This window comes from Coffea arabica, chromosome 9c, assembly GCF_036785885.1.
Source record: "Coffea arabica cultivar ET-39 chromosome 9c, Coffea Arabica ET-39 HiFi, whole genome shotgun sequence".
In the NCBI taxonomy this organism is placed as follows: Eukaryota; Viridiplantae; Streptophyta; class Magnoliopsida; order Gentianales; family Rubiaceae; genus Coffea; species Coffea arabica.
In genome coordinates this window covers 31,796,973-31,812,480 of record NC_092326.1, presented here as the reverse complement: position 1 = coordinate 31,812,480, position 15,508 = coordinate 31,796,973, and the positions used below count along the sequence as shown (strand labels likewise).

Genomic DNA, 15,508 nt, shown 5'->3' with positions numbered 1-15,508 from the left:
ATTTTGTTAAGAGTCCTCAGTCATAACCATGAAGTTCCAATCATTCTTCAGTTAGTTCCACCTGTGCACAAAGACCAAGGGGATCATTAGATCATCATATCAAAATCACTAAAATTCCAGAAAATTCACAATGTATTTAAGTAGTGCATATCTCACCAAATGACAAGGCCAAGTAACTGGTGCACCAAGTGCATCTTGAATTGTTTGTTGCAAATCATACGGTCTAATCAATTGTTCACATGGACTCATTGTAACTTGTATCTGTATTTCACACCGGTTTGGCCCAAGAGCTTGTCCCCCGACCTCATCCAATGGATTCAAACTCCGTAAATATCCCTTTGCCACTATTTTTATTGAGTCAAACAAAGTTTTTAGTGAAATCATATTCCCTACCTAGTAAAGATCCAACAAGTACAAGAATCAAACTCATGCCAAATTCTAGATTACAAATGTAAAAGTTTAAAAGTTATAAATACTTACTCGAATAGGTCGCTTGGCTCACGATGAAGTATGGCTTGACACATTGTTAGATGATGATGAAGGATGTCTCGGGCTATCAATTGGAGAGCCCCTTTCATGTTGAACTAAAACCATTTTCTTCAAGCTGGCTATTTCATCATCTTGTCGTTGAAGCCTTTCCTCCAAACGGGCCAATGTTGACTGTTGTTGAACACTTATACGGTAACATGTGTTACGACTAGGAATGTCTTCCCATAAGTCCGTTGGATTCACATCGTCACTAAACAAGTAAACATGACCATGTTTGTCTTGGCCAACCACCTAGGCAAATATATCATCACAACCAACTAGATCTTGCGAATCCGATGGAAGCTGATTTTTCAGGTCATTCATTTTTTCCTACATAATAAAGGAAAACATTTGTTATTGCAGAAGCCTGTCTGAAGACAATGGTAGAATTTATAGGCTTGTGTTCTCGGATCCTTACCAAATTCTCAGCAACTATGGCACTTGATAGAGTTCCATCAGCATGGGTATAAAACTTATTAAACATTTCTACTCTAGTAGGAGGTCTTCCCAACTGTTTGGCCTATAAGAAATTGAATTTTTTTTAATTATAGTTTTAGCATTTAGCATATAATTAAAAAACAAGCTAACATAATGAAACATGTACGAGTAAAAAAAATTAGCAACTAAAAAAAGGATGAGGCAACACCAAGTGGTTCCGAAGATGAGCAAATGACTTTTTTCCAGTTGTGTGGTTCATCTTCTTCTCCCCTCTAGCTTTCTTGTTCCTCTCACTTAGTTTCTAAATTTCAAAATCAAAAGCAAGATTACAACATTGAATAAACATAATTTTATGAAGAATGTTGTAGCTGATTTGTACCTTTGCTTCTTCACTTTTCCAATAAGCCCAAAGTTTGATCCATTGCTCTTCCCATGCCCTTATGTCCTTTTGAAACCGAGGTTCAGCATTTGGCACGGCAGGATCAAAATATGTAACCTTTAAATCTGCCTTCCAACTTCTCCATTTTTTGCCAATAGATCTTAAGGTCCAAGCTTCCAGTCCCATAGTCAAAGCAAACCTTTCCTAAAACGTAGTTAGGAACAAGAAAATCAATATAACTTCACAGTAATTTTTGTAGAAAGCATACATAATACAAAAGCTACCATTACCTTTATCACTTTTAACATGTCCATTTTAAGTTTCCTTGGCATCTTAAGCCAACTTTCAACATCTATTGGACAATACATACCATTCCTAGCCAAACTGGCCAAGAATTCAGAGAAAGAGGTTTTCTCACTTATTGGGATCCCATTGTCATCGAGTTTAATCTCAATCCGTGGAAGATCCTTAGGCCGACCACAAATTTCTTTCATAAATGTAGGGCCTCAGGTTTTCTGCTGCACTTCACTTGAATCATTTGTAGTTTCTTTTCCTGTATAAAATAAGAAAAAGGTGCAAGTTATGAACATAAAAAATGCACTTCTAGAATTGGTTCAAAACAGTTAGTAATTCTTGCATCGTCTGAGTTGCATGACATGAAGGTAGTGTCATTGGAATGTGGACCTCAAGAATCTTGATTTGGATTTTCTTCAGTTGGTTCATGCCTTGTTCCAAGTGGAGATTGTTGAATTGGAGAGTTCTGGCACTGCTCATGTGAGTGTGAACCTCCATCAGCTTGTTGAGTAACTTGGTCACCTGATTGGCGCATTATTCCCAATGTAGAATTCTGAATTGGAGATTGAGGTGCCCGAGCAGCTTCTCCTTGAGCTTGTTCAATTACATTTTCATGGCTTGTTCCAAGTGGAGGCTGCTGCCTTGTTTCATGACATGAGGGAGGTTGCTCAATTGGTTCATCTCTCAATCCATTTGCAGTGCTTACATTTCCGACCTTTACGGGCCATACCTGCATAATTCACTATTTATTTGATACCAGGTCCATCAATCTTGAAAGTGAAAGCCATCAATCAAAGTTTCCAGTTCTAGCATAAACCAAAATCAGTAACACATATGCATTTTCTATTTAACAGGAAGATTAGCTACAAGGCTCAACTTTAATTGATTTTGACTTGTTCGTACTTAATTACAAACTTCTTTCAGTTCCCTTTTCCGTGTAGTTTCTGCAAGTTTGGAAAATGCAAATGCTAGAAGATCAACATACTGAATGACAGTTGACTTACAGTCAATTCCATCAAAACTTGATTTGCATGTACCAAGGTGAAACATCAGATGTAGACGTGTACACACTTTATATATCATGTAAAAATAATTTTTTTGATGTTATGGTTTAAAACTCTACCTATAGCAGTGCATCAATCTTCATTAATGGATAAAGTATACAAGCTAAAATTAATGAACAAGTTATCTTGACTTAAGCTTACACTGCAAGCCGAGCCTACGAATCCAAGCCTATAGTAGAATACAGAATCCAAGCCTATAGCAAACACTATATACTAGTTCAAACAAAATCAAGCAGAAACCCCTTACTGGCTCAAATCAAGCACAAACCCCTTACTGGCTCAAATCAAGCATTCCAGTACACAATCATTTGCTGGTGGAAAACAAAACCAACAGAATAGGCATTTTAGAACCCCAGTTCTACCAAGTACTGGCAAAGACACTTATAATTTTCAACAATCATACTAGAATCTAGAGCTATCATTTTCATTTGTGACTACAAATTTCCTCATAATCAATCAATACCAAAGTTTTAGAAGTCCATCATTCACGCGAAAAAAAAAGAAAACTAAATCTGTAAATCTGTAATACAGAGCAATTGACAATACACAACAATACGTCTTCACAGCAAGCACAAGCCACATTGTCCTAACCTGACAGACTACTGCCAGGGCTCTGGAATATTCACAACCGCTAGGCACATTGTCCTCTACTGTGAGGATGTTGTCAGAAACCACACAATAAGAGCATCTCTACTAGGGCTTTCGACCTATGCAATTAGAAATGTGCTTCTCAAGCCCTTAGGAGCTGGTCATAAATGTGCTTCTCAAGCCCTTAGCAAATGTCTACCATGCAATGCAAAATTAGACAGAAAATACTGAAATTACCTCAAACTGTGGCTTGAATCCCTAACTTCTCGATTTCCCCAAACTTCAAGCACTGAACTCTAGCTTTCACCCAAACTTTGAAGCCCTAATTTATGATTTCTTGCCACCAAGCCAATGCAACAGCCGAATTAGGGATTTTCCTGGTGCAAGCTCAACAAAGTTACCCAAATGGGTGCGATTTCATGGATGGGTTTACCCAAACTAGTGGTGCGAGCTTGAAACAGAGAGAGAGAACAAAGACAGAGGACAACGGGAGGGAGAAGATGGCTGAAATAAAGGCGACACTAATGACGCCAAAGTAAATTAGTCAAGACTCTTGAATTTTTCACTTTGCCGCGCTACTAATGAAAATTTATGTGTGTTTGGGCAAAATTTGGTTAAAGCTATTTAACAACTAAAAATTTTGTTAAAGCTATATACAATACTATAATATAACAACTAAAAATCAAGTAGCTTAAAATTTTATGTGCTGTATATAACATAGAAAAAAGCAATAGTGATATAAGTGATAGCATTGGGTGAAATATGCACTTAGTCGGAGGACGACCTTTGTGGCAAAAGCCAAAAGGCAGCAAAGGTCACCTCTATTCTGCAAATTTTGTGCCTCACATTGGCGGTCCATTATTTGCATCTTAATTGTCTTTGGGCTTACATAGTCACGGTTTCCCAATTCTGTCGCCAGGATAATTTCCTGCTAGGCATATATAAACCATGGTCCTTGTTTCATTTATTTATATCGAACTTGTTGCTGAGTGTTCGTGATTACGATAGGCAATGCAATTTGGTTGAAGCTCTCTATTCACAGTTTTGCTTAACCGTACCCATCCCCAAACAGAACTAGCTGCCTAAACAAAACTTCAATTACAGCTAGGTTTCATAGAAAAAAATGAAAACATGGAGGAATTGACATTTTATCGAACAGGTTTTGGGCAACAGAGCTTCATTGTGTTTACCACTTCGATTTTGGAACAGTATATGCGTGCATGAAGTATCTTCCAGCTTTCCCAACGTACAGCTCCGATCTTTTAATTTTACTCCCTGCCTGCCCTAGATGTCTTAGCCGAGGGATTTAAAGTTGAGGTTAGAAAAGATGAAAATGGTTGTTTACGGAGATAGCTTGGATTCCTACCAACATTCTGGATTGGCCGAGATAGATTGTATACGGAGAGGTGAGAGAGATGAGAAGAAGAAAATTTTCACCAAGTCTTTTTGCCGGCAAAATGAAACTTCAGAGTACTTTACCAAGTGTTTTGGAGCCAAAATAAAACGATGTCGTTTTCTGTCTGCTTTTTTTTTTTTAATCTCACATTTTTCCGAGTGTCATGATAGGTAGCCTAAAGGCACATTATTATTTTTATATCATAATAAAATAAAAAAATTATAGTACATATTATTGAGTTGATTAATAAGTGTCATGATACGTTTGCTATAACAACACAAACCAACAAGTGTCCTTATAGACATGTCAGAAAAAGCCATTTTTGTTGTAGTGTGGCCAACTTCCAGCTATGTCATTTAGTAGACTGACAAAACCCAGTTTAATCATGGTTCAAAGTTGCGATTGCGGTTGCAGTCATGGCTCAAACCCTTCCACATCGGTCGCGGTTTCGACTAGACGCAAAATTTTGAAACATTTAATATTCTAAAATCTATAAGAAAAAAAAGATAATACTAAAAAATTAACAAAAATAATAAAAATTTGAGTTTACTCGAGACGATTTGGTTGTTTCTAATCGTCTTGGAGACGTCTAAGTCGAGTTCTCGGCGACTTGACTGAGTTCTCAGCGATCTATTATCTCAGAGTCATCTTGTTCCAGTGTCGGGACGAAAAGCCTAGTTCCAGTGACTATTCGGCCGAGTCTTTGAACCATGAGTTAATCCGACTACCTTCACTGAAGCAATTGTGGGATAGCTCCACAAGCATTGTTTCTTTTCCCAATCTGAAGTCTATTTGACATCTACCGATGTCTCAGTTACACTACCTCTTCTCACTACCAACTGCTAAAAGTTTGGTGTAGCTAGAAACGATGAGAATAAGTGAGTGTGAAGAGATGAAAGAAGTCTTCACAAACGAAAGTGGAGAAGATGGAATCATAGCCTACAAGCTTGAGTTCCCCAAACTTAAAAAGATGATACTTGACAGACTGCCTTGTCTTGCTAATTTCTGCAAAGGGTTTAAAAATTTTGTGTTTCCTCAATTGTTTCTTCTGAACATTAAAGATACGCCAAAGCTCAAAAGTTCCCAATTCAAGAAGAAAAGGTTCACTTCAAAGCAACTATAGTCTACTAGACCAAAGGTACGTCACCATTTTCTACCTGAATATGTTTATCATTCAATCTGTCAAGTCTTTTCTTGTTTCTATTACGCACGCAGCTTTGGAGTTAGTTGGTTCAAAAATTCAAATAAAGATGATTTGTCTAGCTTAGAATCTCAATTCGTGAATAAAACTGAAAATGTTACCCTAGTAATCACAATATAGATATTTCAGCTTGAAAGCAAGATTTGAATCATTGGATGTTTGAAAGAAGAAATGAGAGCACCTGCCATGCAATATGCTAAATATGGATAAAATATTGGAGAAATGTGGCAGTCATACTTCTGTTTTCAGTTCTGTTTATGTTGGTGCCTTGCATAATCTCAAGAATTACCTTTCATTTGCCTAACAGATTCCTTGCAGAACATTACAATTATTAGTCCATTTAAATTATATTAGTGGTTGGATCAAGACTCTTGAATTCTTTGGCTTGATGCTTGATGCTTGTGCTTTCAACCACCAAACCAAATCTTGAAGTTAAAGAGCACTGGTGGCTGCAATTTAACAGGTGAAGGTTGGATTTATGGCCATTGCAAGCAGATGTCAATATTTCAACAATATCAGTATGATACCCGTCCCCACAATGAAGGGTCATGGACAAATCTACCATTCTATGCATTGGCCTTCAGTTGTCCAATAAAAAAGAGTTAATAACTTATCTTTATTTAGATTGAATAACTTGAATGTAATCGAAAAATATGACTTTGTGTCTGCGTGTGAAAATAACTGAGGCTTAACTGCATAATCTACTCTTTGATCAGAAAAAAAAACTAACAAACTTCTTTGTGATTGGCGGAGAGTAATTTAGTGCCTGGATGGAAGGTTGAAGAATCTCAGTTTGCTTCATTGGGTGATGATATAGCCACTGGAACAATTGGTATTCAGAAGAAGAGTTCCTCTGTATAATTGGCAACCTTGGTTCCGATCGAATCTGATATATGTTATGTATGGCTTTTTTATGAGTACAACTGTATAAAATATTCAAAACATGGTGTATTCAAATACTATAAGGATTGGTACAACACACTTTTATTAAAACTAGCAAAAAGCACGTGCGATGCACATATACAGTTAAGAAAATTATTTTAAAAACCCAATTAACAATTTGCTAGTAATTAAGCAAGTGTTCTTATTGGGCATGACTAATAATTGCCATAAGATAGAAGATATTTGAGTTGGATATAATTAATTAGATTGAATCTAAACTAACATTTGTGTTTTCTTTTCTCGTGAAAATAGCACAAAACATTCCTAATATTTTGCCAAATGAATTTTAACATATTTCATTTTTAAATTGCTAAATTTATGTCTCTTACAAAACAAATGAGTCAATTTAGATTTACGCTCCAATTCTGACCACCTTCTAAAGGGGAAAAATATTAGGTTTTAGGATCTAATTGAAAAAATTTTCAATCAAATAGTTTTTTTTTTTTGGCAAGCATGATGATCTTAAGTCTAAAAAATTATTTTTGTGAACCCATAACTATCTTATTGTTAGTCCTATAAATTGATTAGAGTCAATGTTTTTAATAGCATTGGAAACTTTTATATAATGATATCCAACTTTTAATAACTTTTAACCTACCACTGATAGGATTGTCCCTGATCTAAAAAAGGCCTATTGAGCCTAATATTTAATTGAGTTAGACAAAACTTTGGCCTGAATATTAGGCTCAAATCAAGTATAAACCGAGTTTGAACCTTTTTAAGCTTAGGTCCGATTAATGCCTGACCCGTATATAAGTATTATGTTATGTATTTAATTATGGGTTTGGATGGAGTGTGATTTGATCCCTAAACTCATATAAAATATGAGTTGAACTTAAGCCTTCTAATTTGGGCTCGAAAGCCGAAAGCCCTATTAATTGTGAGCCAAGTTCAGACTTGCCAAAATCCACCCCACAAAACCCGATTGACAGATCTAATTACTAATGCGAATATGTTAAGAAGCTTTTTGAGATCTAAGATTAGAACTACATTATAACACAAACACAAATATTCAATTATCTTTTCTTCTCTAAGCTGCAATTGCTAATTGTATCCACTATGAACTTGAGAAAACTTCTATCGGAATTTCTACAAGGTAATAATTGCAATAATAACATTATGTGAGGCATTTTTCTCCTAGTTTCCATTTTGAAATTGGAAAGCTTTTCTGTATGTTTTTTTTAAGAGAAGCATTTCTATATGTTATTGATAATAACTATAGCCTTGTACTTTAAAACTTAAGTTAAAATGGAAACTTTTGCTTGAGTTATAGACTGCAACAGTGAAAATGAGCTTAAAGAAAGTTATTTGTGGTTAAATTCTCATAAATAATAATAAATTACACGTGATTATACAGATAAAGAATGCTATAATTTAGGTAACTCAAGAATAATAATATTTCTCTAATACAAAGAGCAATTTAAACTCAAATACATATCTACATACAAAACTAATAGACAATCATACGTCTGATCAATCACTTACATATTGGGGATATAATTAAATGGTACCATCTTTTTTTTTCCCATTTTTAGACCATCTTCATGACACTCTTTGAACACAGTTATGAATACAGTCATTTTAACTACATCAATACTTCCTACTTGTTTCCTTTAGCTGTACAGAGGGATAATATTAATGAATTAACTACTTACTTATATTTTCCAAGACAACATTGATGAATAGAGCTACTATGCATTGGTTTATCACCACCACATGGTTAACTTAGCAATGAATGAAGATAAAAATAGACACCTTAAACAATTTTACTAAAATAATAATTTTTGAAGGATTTTTCTAACGGGTATCCAATGAGCACTCGCTAAAATATTTAAACTATACCTAAGTTCCCCTATGAATACCTCTTAACCAATAAATTCTTTTTTTATGTTATAACTCTTAGTAATAGATAGCAATAGATTTATCATGACTTCACTTAGAATTGCCAATTTAGACCAGATTATACGGCTAACTCCTATTGGAATACTTTGTTCTAAATATACACAACAGGAGCCGTTGAACTCCTATAGATAAGCATAAAATATATACCTACCAAATCGATAAACAAAGATCAATTAAAAATAAATTACAATGCAATGATGTTGTATTAGTCCTGCCATGGCATAGTATTATGCTCGGCCAAGGTTTCTCATAGTGAAGGCATAAATGTTTTACTTAGTGGAATGTGTTCTCGGATCATATCTATGGAAGCATTCATTTTGTTGTGTAAGTTGAAATCATAAACAATTACATTGATTTGTTCTATGGACAGGAGTATCATTGTGGTGAATTAAACTGGTAATATCAGAGGAAGTGGCATCTTTATAGCTTCATCTAAGAATGTGGATTTCAATTGTCAACACGGATTGTCCCATATCTCTGTTTATTTTATTCCTATGACTATATGAAATTGTATTTCGGATAAGATCATTTTAAATATTACCTTTTTTCTTTCTTTTTGATGTCATTGTTCGGGGATAGTTATGCTGATTTAATTGGCTCTTGTAGAGTTTGATTGGGGTTTGATTCAGCCAAATTTGATATGTTAAGATTCAAGATTAAGAATTCATTTTTTGATAGGAGAGTAAGACTATATTATTTCACCATGTTGATTAAATATGACAATTTTGTCCTCTATAGTTAAGCTATTATCATAATTAGTGCGAGTATATTAGGAAGATCAAAAAAAGTAAGAAACACCAAAACATAAACCATTCAAAACACTATGGGCTGGAGAATAACTACTAAATGATACCTAAGAGCATCTCCAGTGGAGTGCCATGGGAGGTATAATCCCATGACATGAACTCATTACACGGCCACCCGTTGTGACCGTGTTCGTGTAATGAGCATTACACGCATCATTCTGTTGATGCATGTAATGTTACTGAAAAAAAAAAGGTGGGCCATTTCGGAGCAACGGATAAATTTGGTTAGGCATGGACAACGGCTAAAGTTTGATGCATCAAGTTAAATTTGCAATTTTTCAACAGCCATATTTTGGTTCTCTCTATATAAAACACGCAAGAAAACCCTTTTTTTCATATCTCACTATCCTACTCTATTGTTTCTCTTACTCGCTCACTCATTTTCCTCAACCTCTTTGCACAATTTTTTAAAGTTTCATTATGTTATTATTTATATTTTATTTGATTTAAATGATGTAATATTATGTTATGGAGTTCAATTAATTACATAAAGAATTATTAATTAAGTATGGATTATTATGATATTTTCACATTTGAGGTATCACATATTTGTTTAATAATTACATAATTATTTTCAAAAAATAACAATATATTATTTTTAAGAGATAGAAAAAAGATATATTGTTCAAACTCAGAAATTAATAATATTATTTTTTAGAAAATAAAAAATCCAAAAGGTAAAAAATTTAATGAAAGGTAATAATTATTTTTTAAAAATAACGAAATTATTTTTTAAAATTTACTTTATTTATTTATGGGATATGAGTTGTGCATTATTAAAATAAATATTTGATTTGATTGTGGACCCATACTATTATACCATGTGGAATGTAATACATTATAAGTGAGAGTATAATAAAAGAGGAGATAGTGAAATACTCATGTAGCATGTGGATTACACTAATTTACTGTGGATGCCCTAAGCCATAGTTTGACATAAACTAGAATGTAAGTACAATTCCTATTTATGCAATTGATCTGGTTTAGCACAACAGGCCTCAAATATCCTTCCACACATAGTAACTTTTGGCCCTTTCTCTTTTAAAATTGTTTAATTTAAAAGAAGAAAAGATAATTTCAGAAACCTCCCTTAAAATTTTTGACAAAAATCCATCCACACACGCACATGTGTGTGTCTATATATATATATATGTATGTGTGTGTGTGTGTATATATATCTTAATAAGTAAGTGAAGTAAAAGTTGCTTTTTCTTTACCATGCTAGACTCGACTTTTAAGACTTATTAATGAATTTTTTGTCAAGATCAACAATCTATTCTACTTTCATACAATGGGAAGAAGGGGAGAGTTCAACTAGATTTATATTAGACTTATACAAAAACTGAAGGTGAGTGTCCAGACTAGACAAATGAGGAATCCAATTGGACTTGTATGAGGTTTTATATACAACTGAGTTCAACTAGACTTGTATTAGAGTTATATAGAACTGAAGGTGAGCACCCAGATTTGACAAATGAAGAATCCAATCGGACTTGTATAGGATTTATATACAACTGAAGGTGAACCTCTAGATCAGACAAGTGCACTGTTACACTCTTTAAATTTTTTGACAAAAGGAAGAATTACGCCGCACCTTAATTCACTAGGTGGAATTTGAAATATGGACCTAATGTACAAGAGAGCTCTAAAAGTCTTGTCGCTGACCTTGATCCAATAGTTAAAACTTGTTGATATTTACCTCAAGATAACTTGGTCACGTATGTGGTCTTATGTTGGTCGGCTCGGAAAATAATGGTTGTGTATGGATTATGAGTATTCTATTAAATAATTTGTGGTTATTCGGTCAAAGACTTTGACCGAATAAGAATAACTGAATCTCGTATGGATAGTCGATTTAATGAGAATACAATATAGGATTCGTGTTTGGATAGTATATTGTATTCTTGCAAGTATTAAATTTTTTTTAACCACAGCTTTTTTTGGTTATATCACATTATTCACCTCAAATTGCAACCTCTTTGAACCACTCGGTTGACACTATGTGCATTTATTTTGCAGGGGCTAAATAGTTCTTCATAAAATTACGATATACCAAATTTAATATAGAATACAATACTTTCAATACAGACAACCTTGGCCAGTCATTTGTGAAGCAAGCATAGAGGAATTAGGAAACATACAGACGAAAACAAGCAAATTGTGGGAATTTGCCCATTTTTGCTACAGTACTTGGATTAACCTTATTCGCATCACACTAGTATTAACACACAGCAGTCATTCACTACAAATCCCTCACCTTCGTCTCGCACTCCGATACGCATTCCACATTCCATTTGCCATTTCATCTCTCATTTCATGCCATTCATTGACCTCTTGTTGTGAGGCACTTAAGGGTTGAATTTCTGGCATAGGTGGGACCCCACCTTCTCCTTCGATATCCATCTCCTGATCATGATCATTGAATATGTCATCATCTGGCAATTCATCTCGTATGAAATTGTGTAGAGTACAGCAAGCTATCACCACATTTATTTGTGTACTCATATAAAAATTAGGTACAGGACCGCGTAGGATAGTGAATCTCCTTTTAAGCACCCCAAAGCATCTCTCAATTACATTTCTAAGTGATGAGTGACGAGTATTGAAAAGTTGCTTAGGGGAGGAAGAGCCACGTCGGCCCTGAGCAATTTGTCGAGGTGTTCCACGATAAGGTGCAAGAAATCCAGGAATATTTCTGTATGCCGAGTCCACAAGATAGTATTTTCCTACAAACAAAGTGGAATGAAGGTCAAATATAAGTCAAAATACACTACTACTTCTCCCCCCCCCCCCACTCATACACTCACATACTATGAAAGCATATAATTGGACAAAAATTTGACAACAAAATATTGTCGTGCACCTGGAGGGGGCATCGGAAAATGTTTAGGTCCTGTTAGTGCTCCGTCCAAGACGCGTGCATCATGGGCGCTTCCTTCCCAACCAGCATAAATATATGAAAATCGCATATCAAAATTGCAAATGGCTAGTACATTTTGAGTTGCTTGCCCATGCCTATTCGTATACGCCGCTTGCTGTCCAGGTGGCGGATGTGCTGGAATATGTGTACCATCTAATACACCTACAGCATTCTAGTAGATTTGATATGCTAGTTAGTAAATAGTAAAGTTGGACATGATCATTGAATATTGATGCTTGAGTGTTGGTACAAAAGGGTAAGTAATACTTTATATAAAAAACATAAATTTTTTAACACAAAACTTTACCGTAAACCATTGGGCAAATCGCCTATCGGTGTAAATCTTTGGATGAATCTCGTTTTGTATTTTTCCCAACTCACAAAGCCCCCGCAACACCTCATGAATGTTCCTGCAGATGGTTTCCGGGGAATGTTGGAATCGTTCAACGAGGCAGCGCATTCGATGATTGTGACTCAACATGACGTCATGCACACTGCTTCCTCTATGAGCACTCTTTTCTGGGGATTTTGTGGTACATATCCCCCACTCACAAGAATGTCACATAAGCGCATGAAAGAATCCACCGTTACTCTACAGTTCTCAAGTACTCTTGCAGGATGGCCATCAATCACTTCTTGCACATACGCACGGCCACTTAGCATGCTGTTTCTGCATGGTAGAGGCAATATATATCCTGCTAGACGTTCAGACACAGGGTTGAATAGAATAACCATTGCCCATTGGATTAGTTCCCAGTCATCGTCATCATCATCAACATTATTCGAAGACGATCCCCAAGTATTCCAACTATTATCCATACTTCTATTTTTGGCCGCCTATGAAACCTGGTACACCATGGCTCAAAACGAAACTTTAGCTAATATACTAAACGGATGACTCCAAAGTCACATATATAACTGGGCCTGTAGAATATAGTAATACACCAGTTACTTAGCTAATGTACCTTAGCTAATAAATTTATCTAGTTTTGCAGAATGTTTAAATAGATTTAGCTAATATACCTTAGCTTAGACAAAGTAATGGCCGGTGGTAATATTTTGTAATAGTAAAAAAAAAAAATCAAAAGCAATTTTTATAGTAATATATCCCAGCAAATATTTTTAATGGCTTAGCTAATAGATCTTATCTAATAATTTTGTAATAATAAAACTAACCAAAAGTACTAGACAATTGGGTTGGCCTGCGTCTTCTGCATTTGGCCTTTATAGTACAAGACAAGTACGTGGCTAAAATGGGCTGCCTCTCTGTTGCAGGTTCAAATAAGGATGCTAATAAACTTATATCAATTGCCAGGGACTTAAATGAAGCACTACGGGATTGGAAAGTAGAAGATATCAACCCAAAACTTTTGCATGAACTGCCTCTTGGTGCCCGAGCTGTTGTAAATCCCATGGCTGTCATGGTTGGCGGTATTGTTGGTCAGGAGGTTGTGAAGGCATGGTTTGAAAAGTTTCATCATCTTTTGCAGGTGATATATAATTTGTCTTTGTTAATAGTAAAAATAACCAAAAGTAATTTTTAGTAATAAACCGTAGCTAATATTTTTTAACAGTACAAAATATCCAACAATTTGTATAGTAATATACCTTAGCTAATATTTTTAATAGCTAAGGTAATATACCGTAGCTAATATTTCTAATAGCTTAGCTAATATACCTTATCTAATATTTTTTAATACTCACTCAATGAAAAGTAATTTTTATACTAATATACCTTAGCTAATAAGGCCTTAGCTAATATTTTTAACAGTACAAAATATAGAAAAGTAATTTTTATAGTAATAAATCGTAGCTAATATACCTTAACTAATATATTTTAATAGTAATAAAATCCAAAAGTAATTTTTATAGTAAATCACTGTGAGCTAATATACCTAAACTAATCATTTTTTAACAATAAACCCAACCAAAAGCCTAAATGTTTTAGTAATATACATTGGCTAATATTTTTAATAGCTTAGCTAATATACCTCACCTAAGAGAATATACCTTAGCCAATATTTTGTAATACCAAGAAAAAACAAAAGTAATTTTTATAGTAATATACCGTTGCTAATATACCGCTGGCAATATATATAGTTTACCTAGAGTTTGTAACTCAACTCCTTAGCTATCACCACACTACTGTTTCGGGAGCAAAAAGGATGTCGATGAACCAGAATTCCTATGGCTTGAACGCTGCTGAATTTCTGATATTAGTAGCTGGATATGGGAGGCATGTACACACTGCTATAAACTTATGGCTTTATAGAAATTTGATAGTGGTCTCGGGGAACCCAACCAATTTCACCTACCAACATAGACATGTTGACATACTTTGAATGGTCACGACTGGTTACATAAATAAAGCTGCAACCAAATAGTGGATTGCGTGTCGGCACCTGTTTCTGATTGATAGATCACTGATGCTCGGACAAATAAGCACGCGAAAACAGTAGTGATAAGAACTTAAAGGGCCATTGAATATAGGAAGTAGTATCCCGGATATCTCGTGAACGTCCAAATACCCATGTGCAATTCCTACAAAGTAGCTAGCGGCCAAAGTAGCCACTATATAACCCACAATCAAAAAAAGGAAAAGAATCTAGCACATTAGTAGTCATATGCACACCTTAGCCAGGAGGTACAGACGTTAGCCAGCATGTGTTATTTCCCAATGAAAATAGTAGTCATAACTTTTGCTACTGGAAAAAATGTCAGATGTCTTGTGTGGGTGTCAGTAGTCCATGCTTGTCATATATAATAGCAATTGCTACTGGAAACCATCTAATGTATATTCAAAGTCACATATGCTTCGTAGAGATGTTAATACAAAGGATCTCTATATATATAACAAAGGGGCCTTTATGTATATATTAATACAAATGTAACTTAACTATTTCTAATAGCTTAGCTAATATACCTTTGCGGCCAAAACCCAATGCAATCAACTAAGACCATTCCAGTCTCCCTATGTAAAGAAAACACTCTAATATATGACATATATAGCTAATATAATTGCATTAATATTATCCAAGTAACCATATAAA

General features: G+C 34.8%; 1 protein-coding gene across 1 annotated transcript; it reads right to left on the bottom strand.

The window, feature by feature from the left end:
* Positions 1-498: 498 nt before the first annotated feature.
* LOC140014176 (uncharacterized) lies at positions 499-1,839 on the bottom strand. Its single transcript, XM_072064592.1, has 4 exons — positions 1,636-1,839; positions 1,346-1,549; positions 947-1,048; positions 499-780 (listed from the first exon to the last, which is right to left on the bottom strand). The coding sequence occupies exons 1-4, from the start codon at positions 1,837-1,839 to the stop codon at positions 499-501; spliced, it is 792 nt and encodes a 263-aa protein (XP_071920693.1).
* Positions 1,840-15,508: the final 13,669 nt, after the last annotated feature.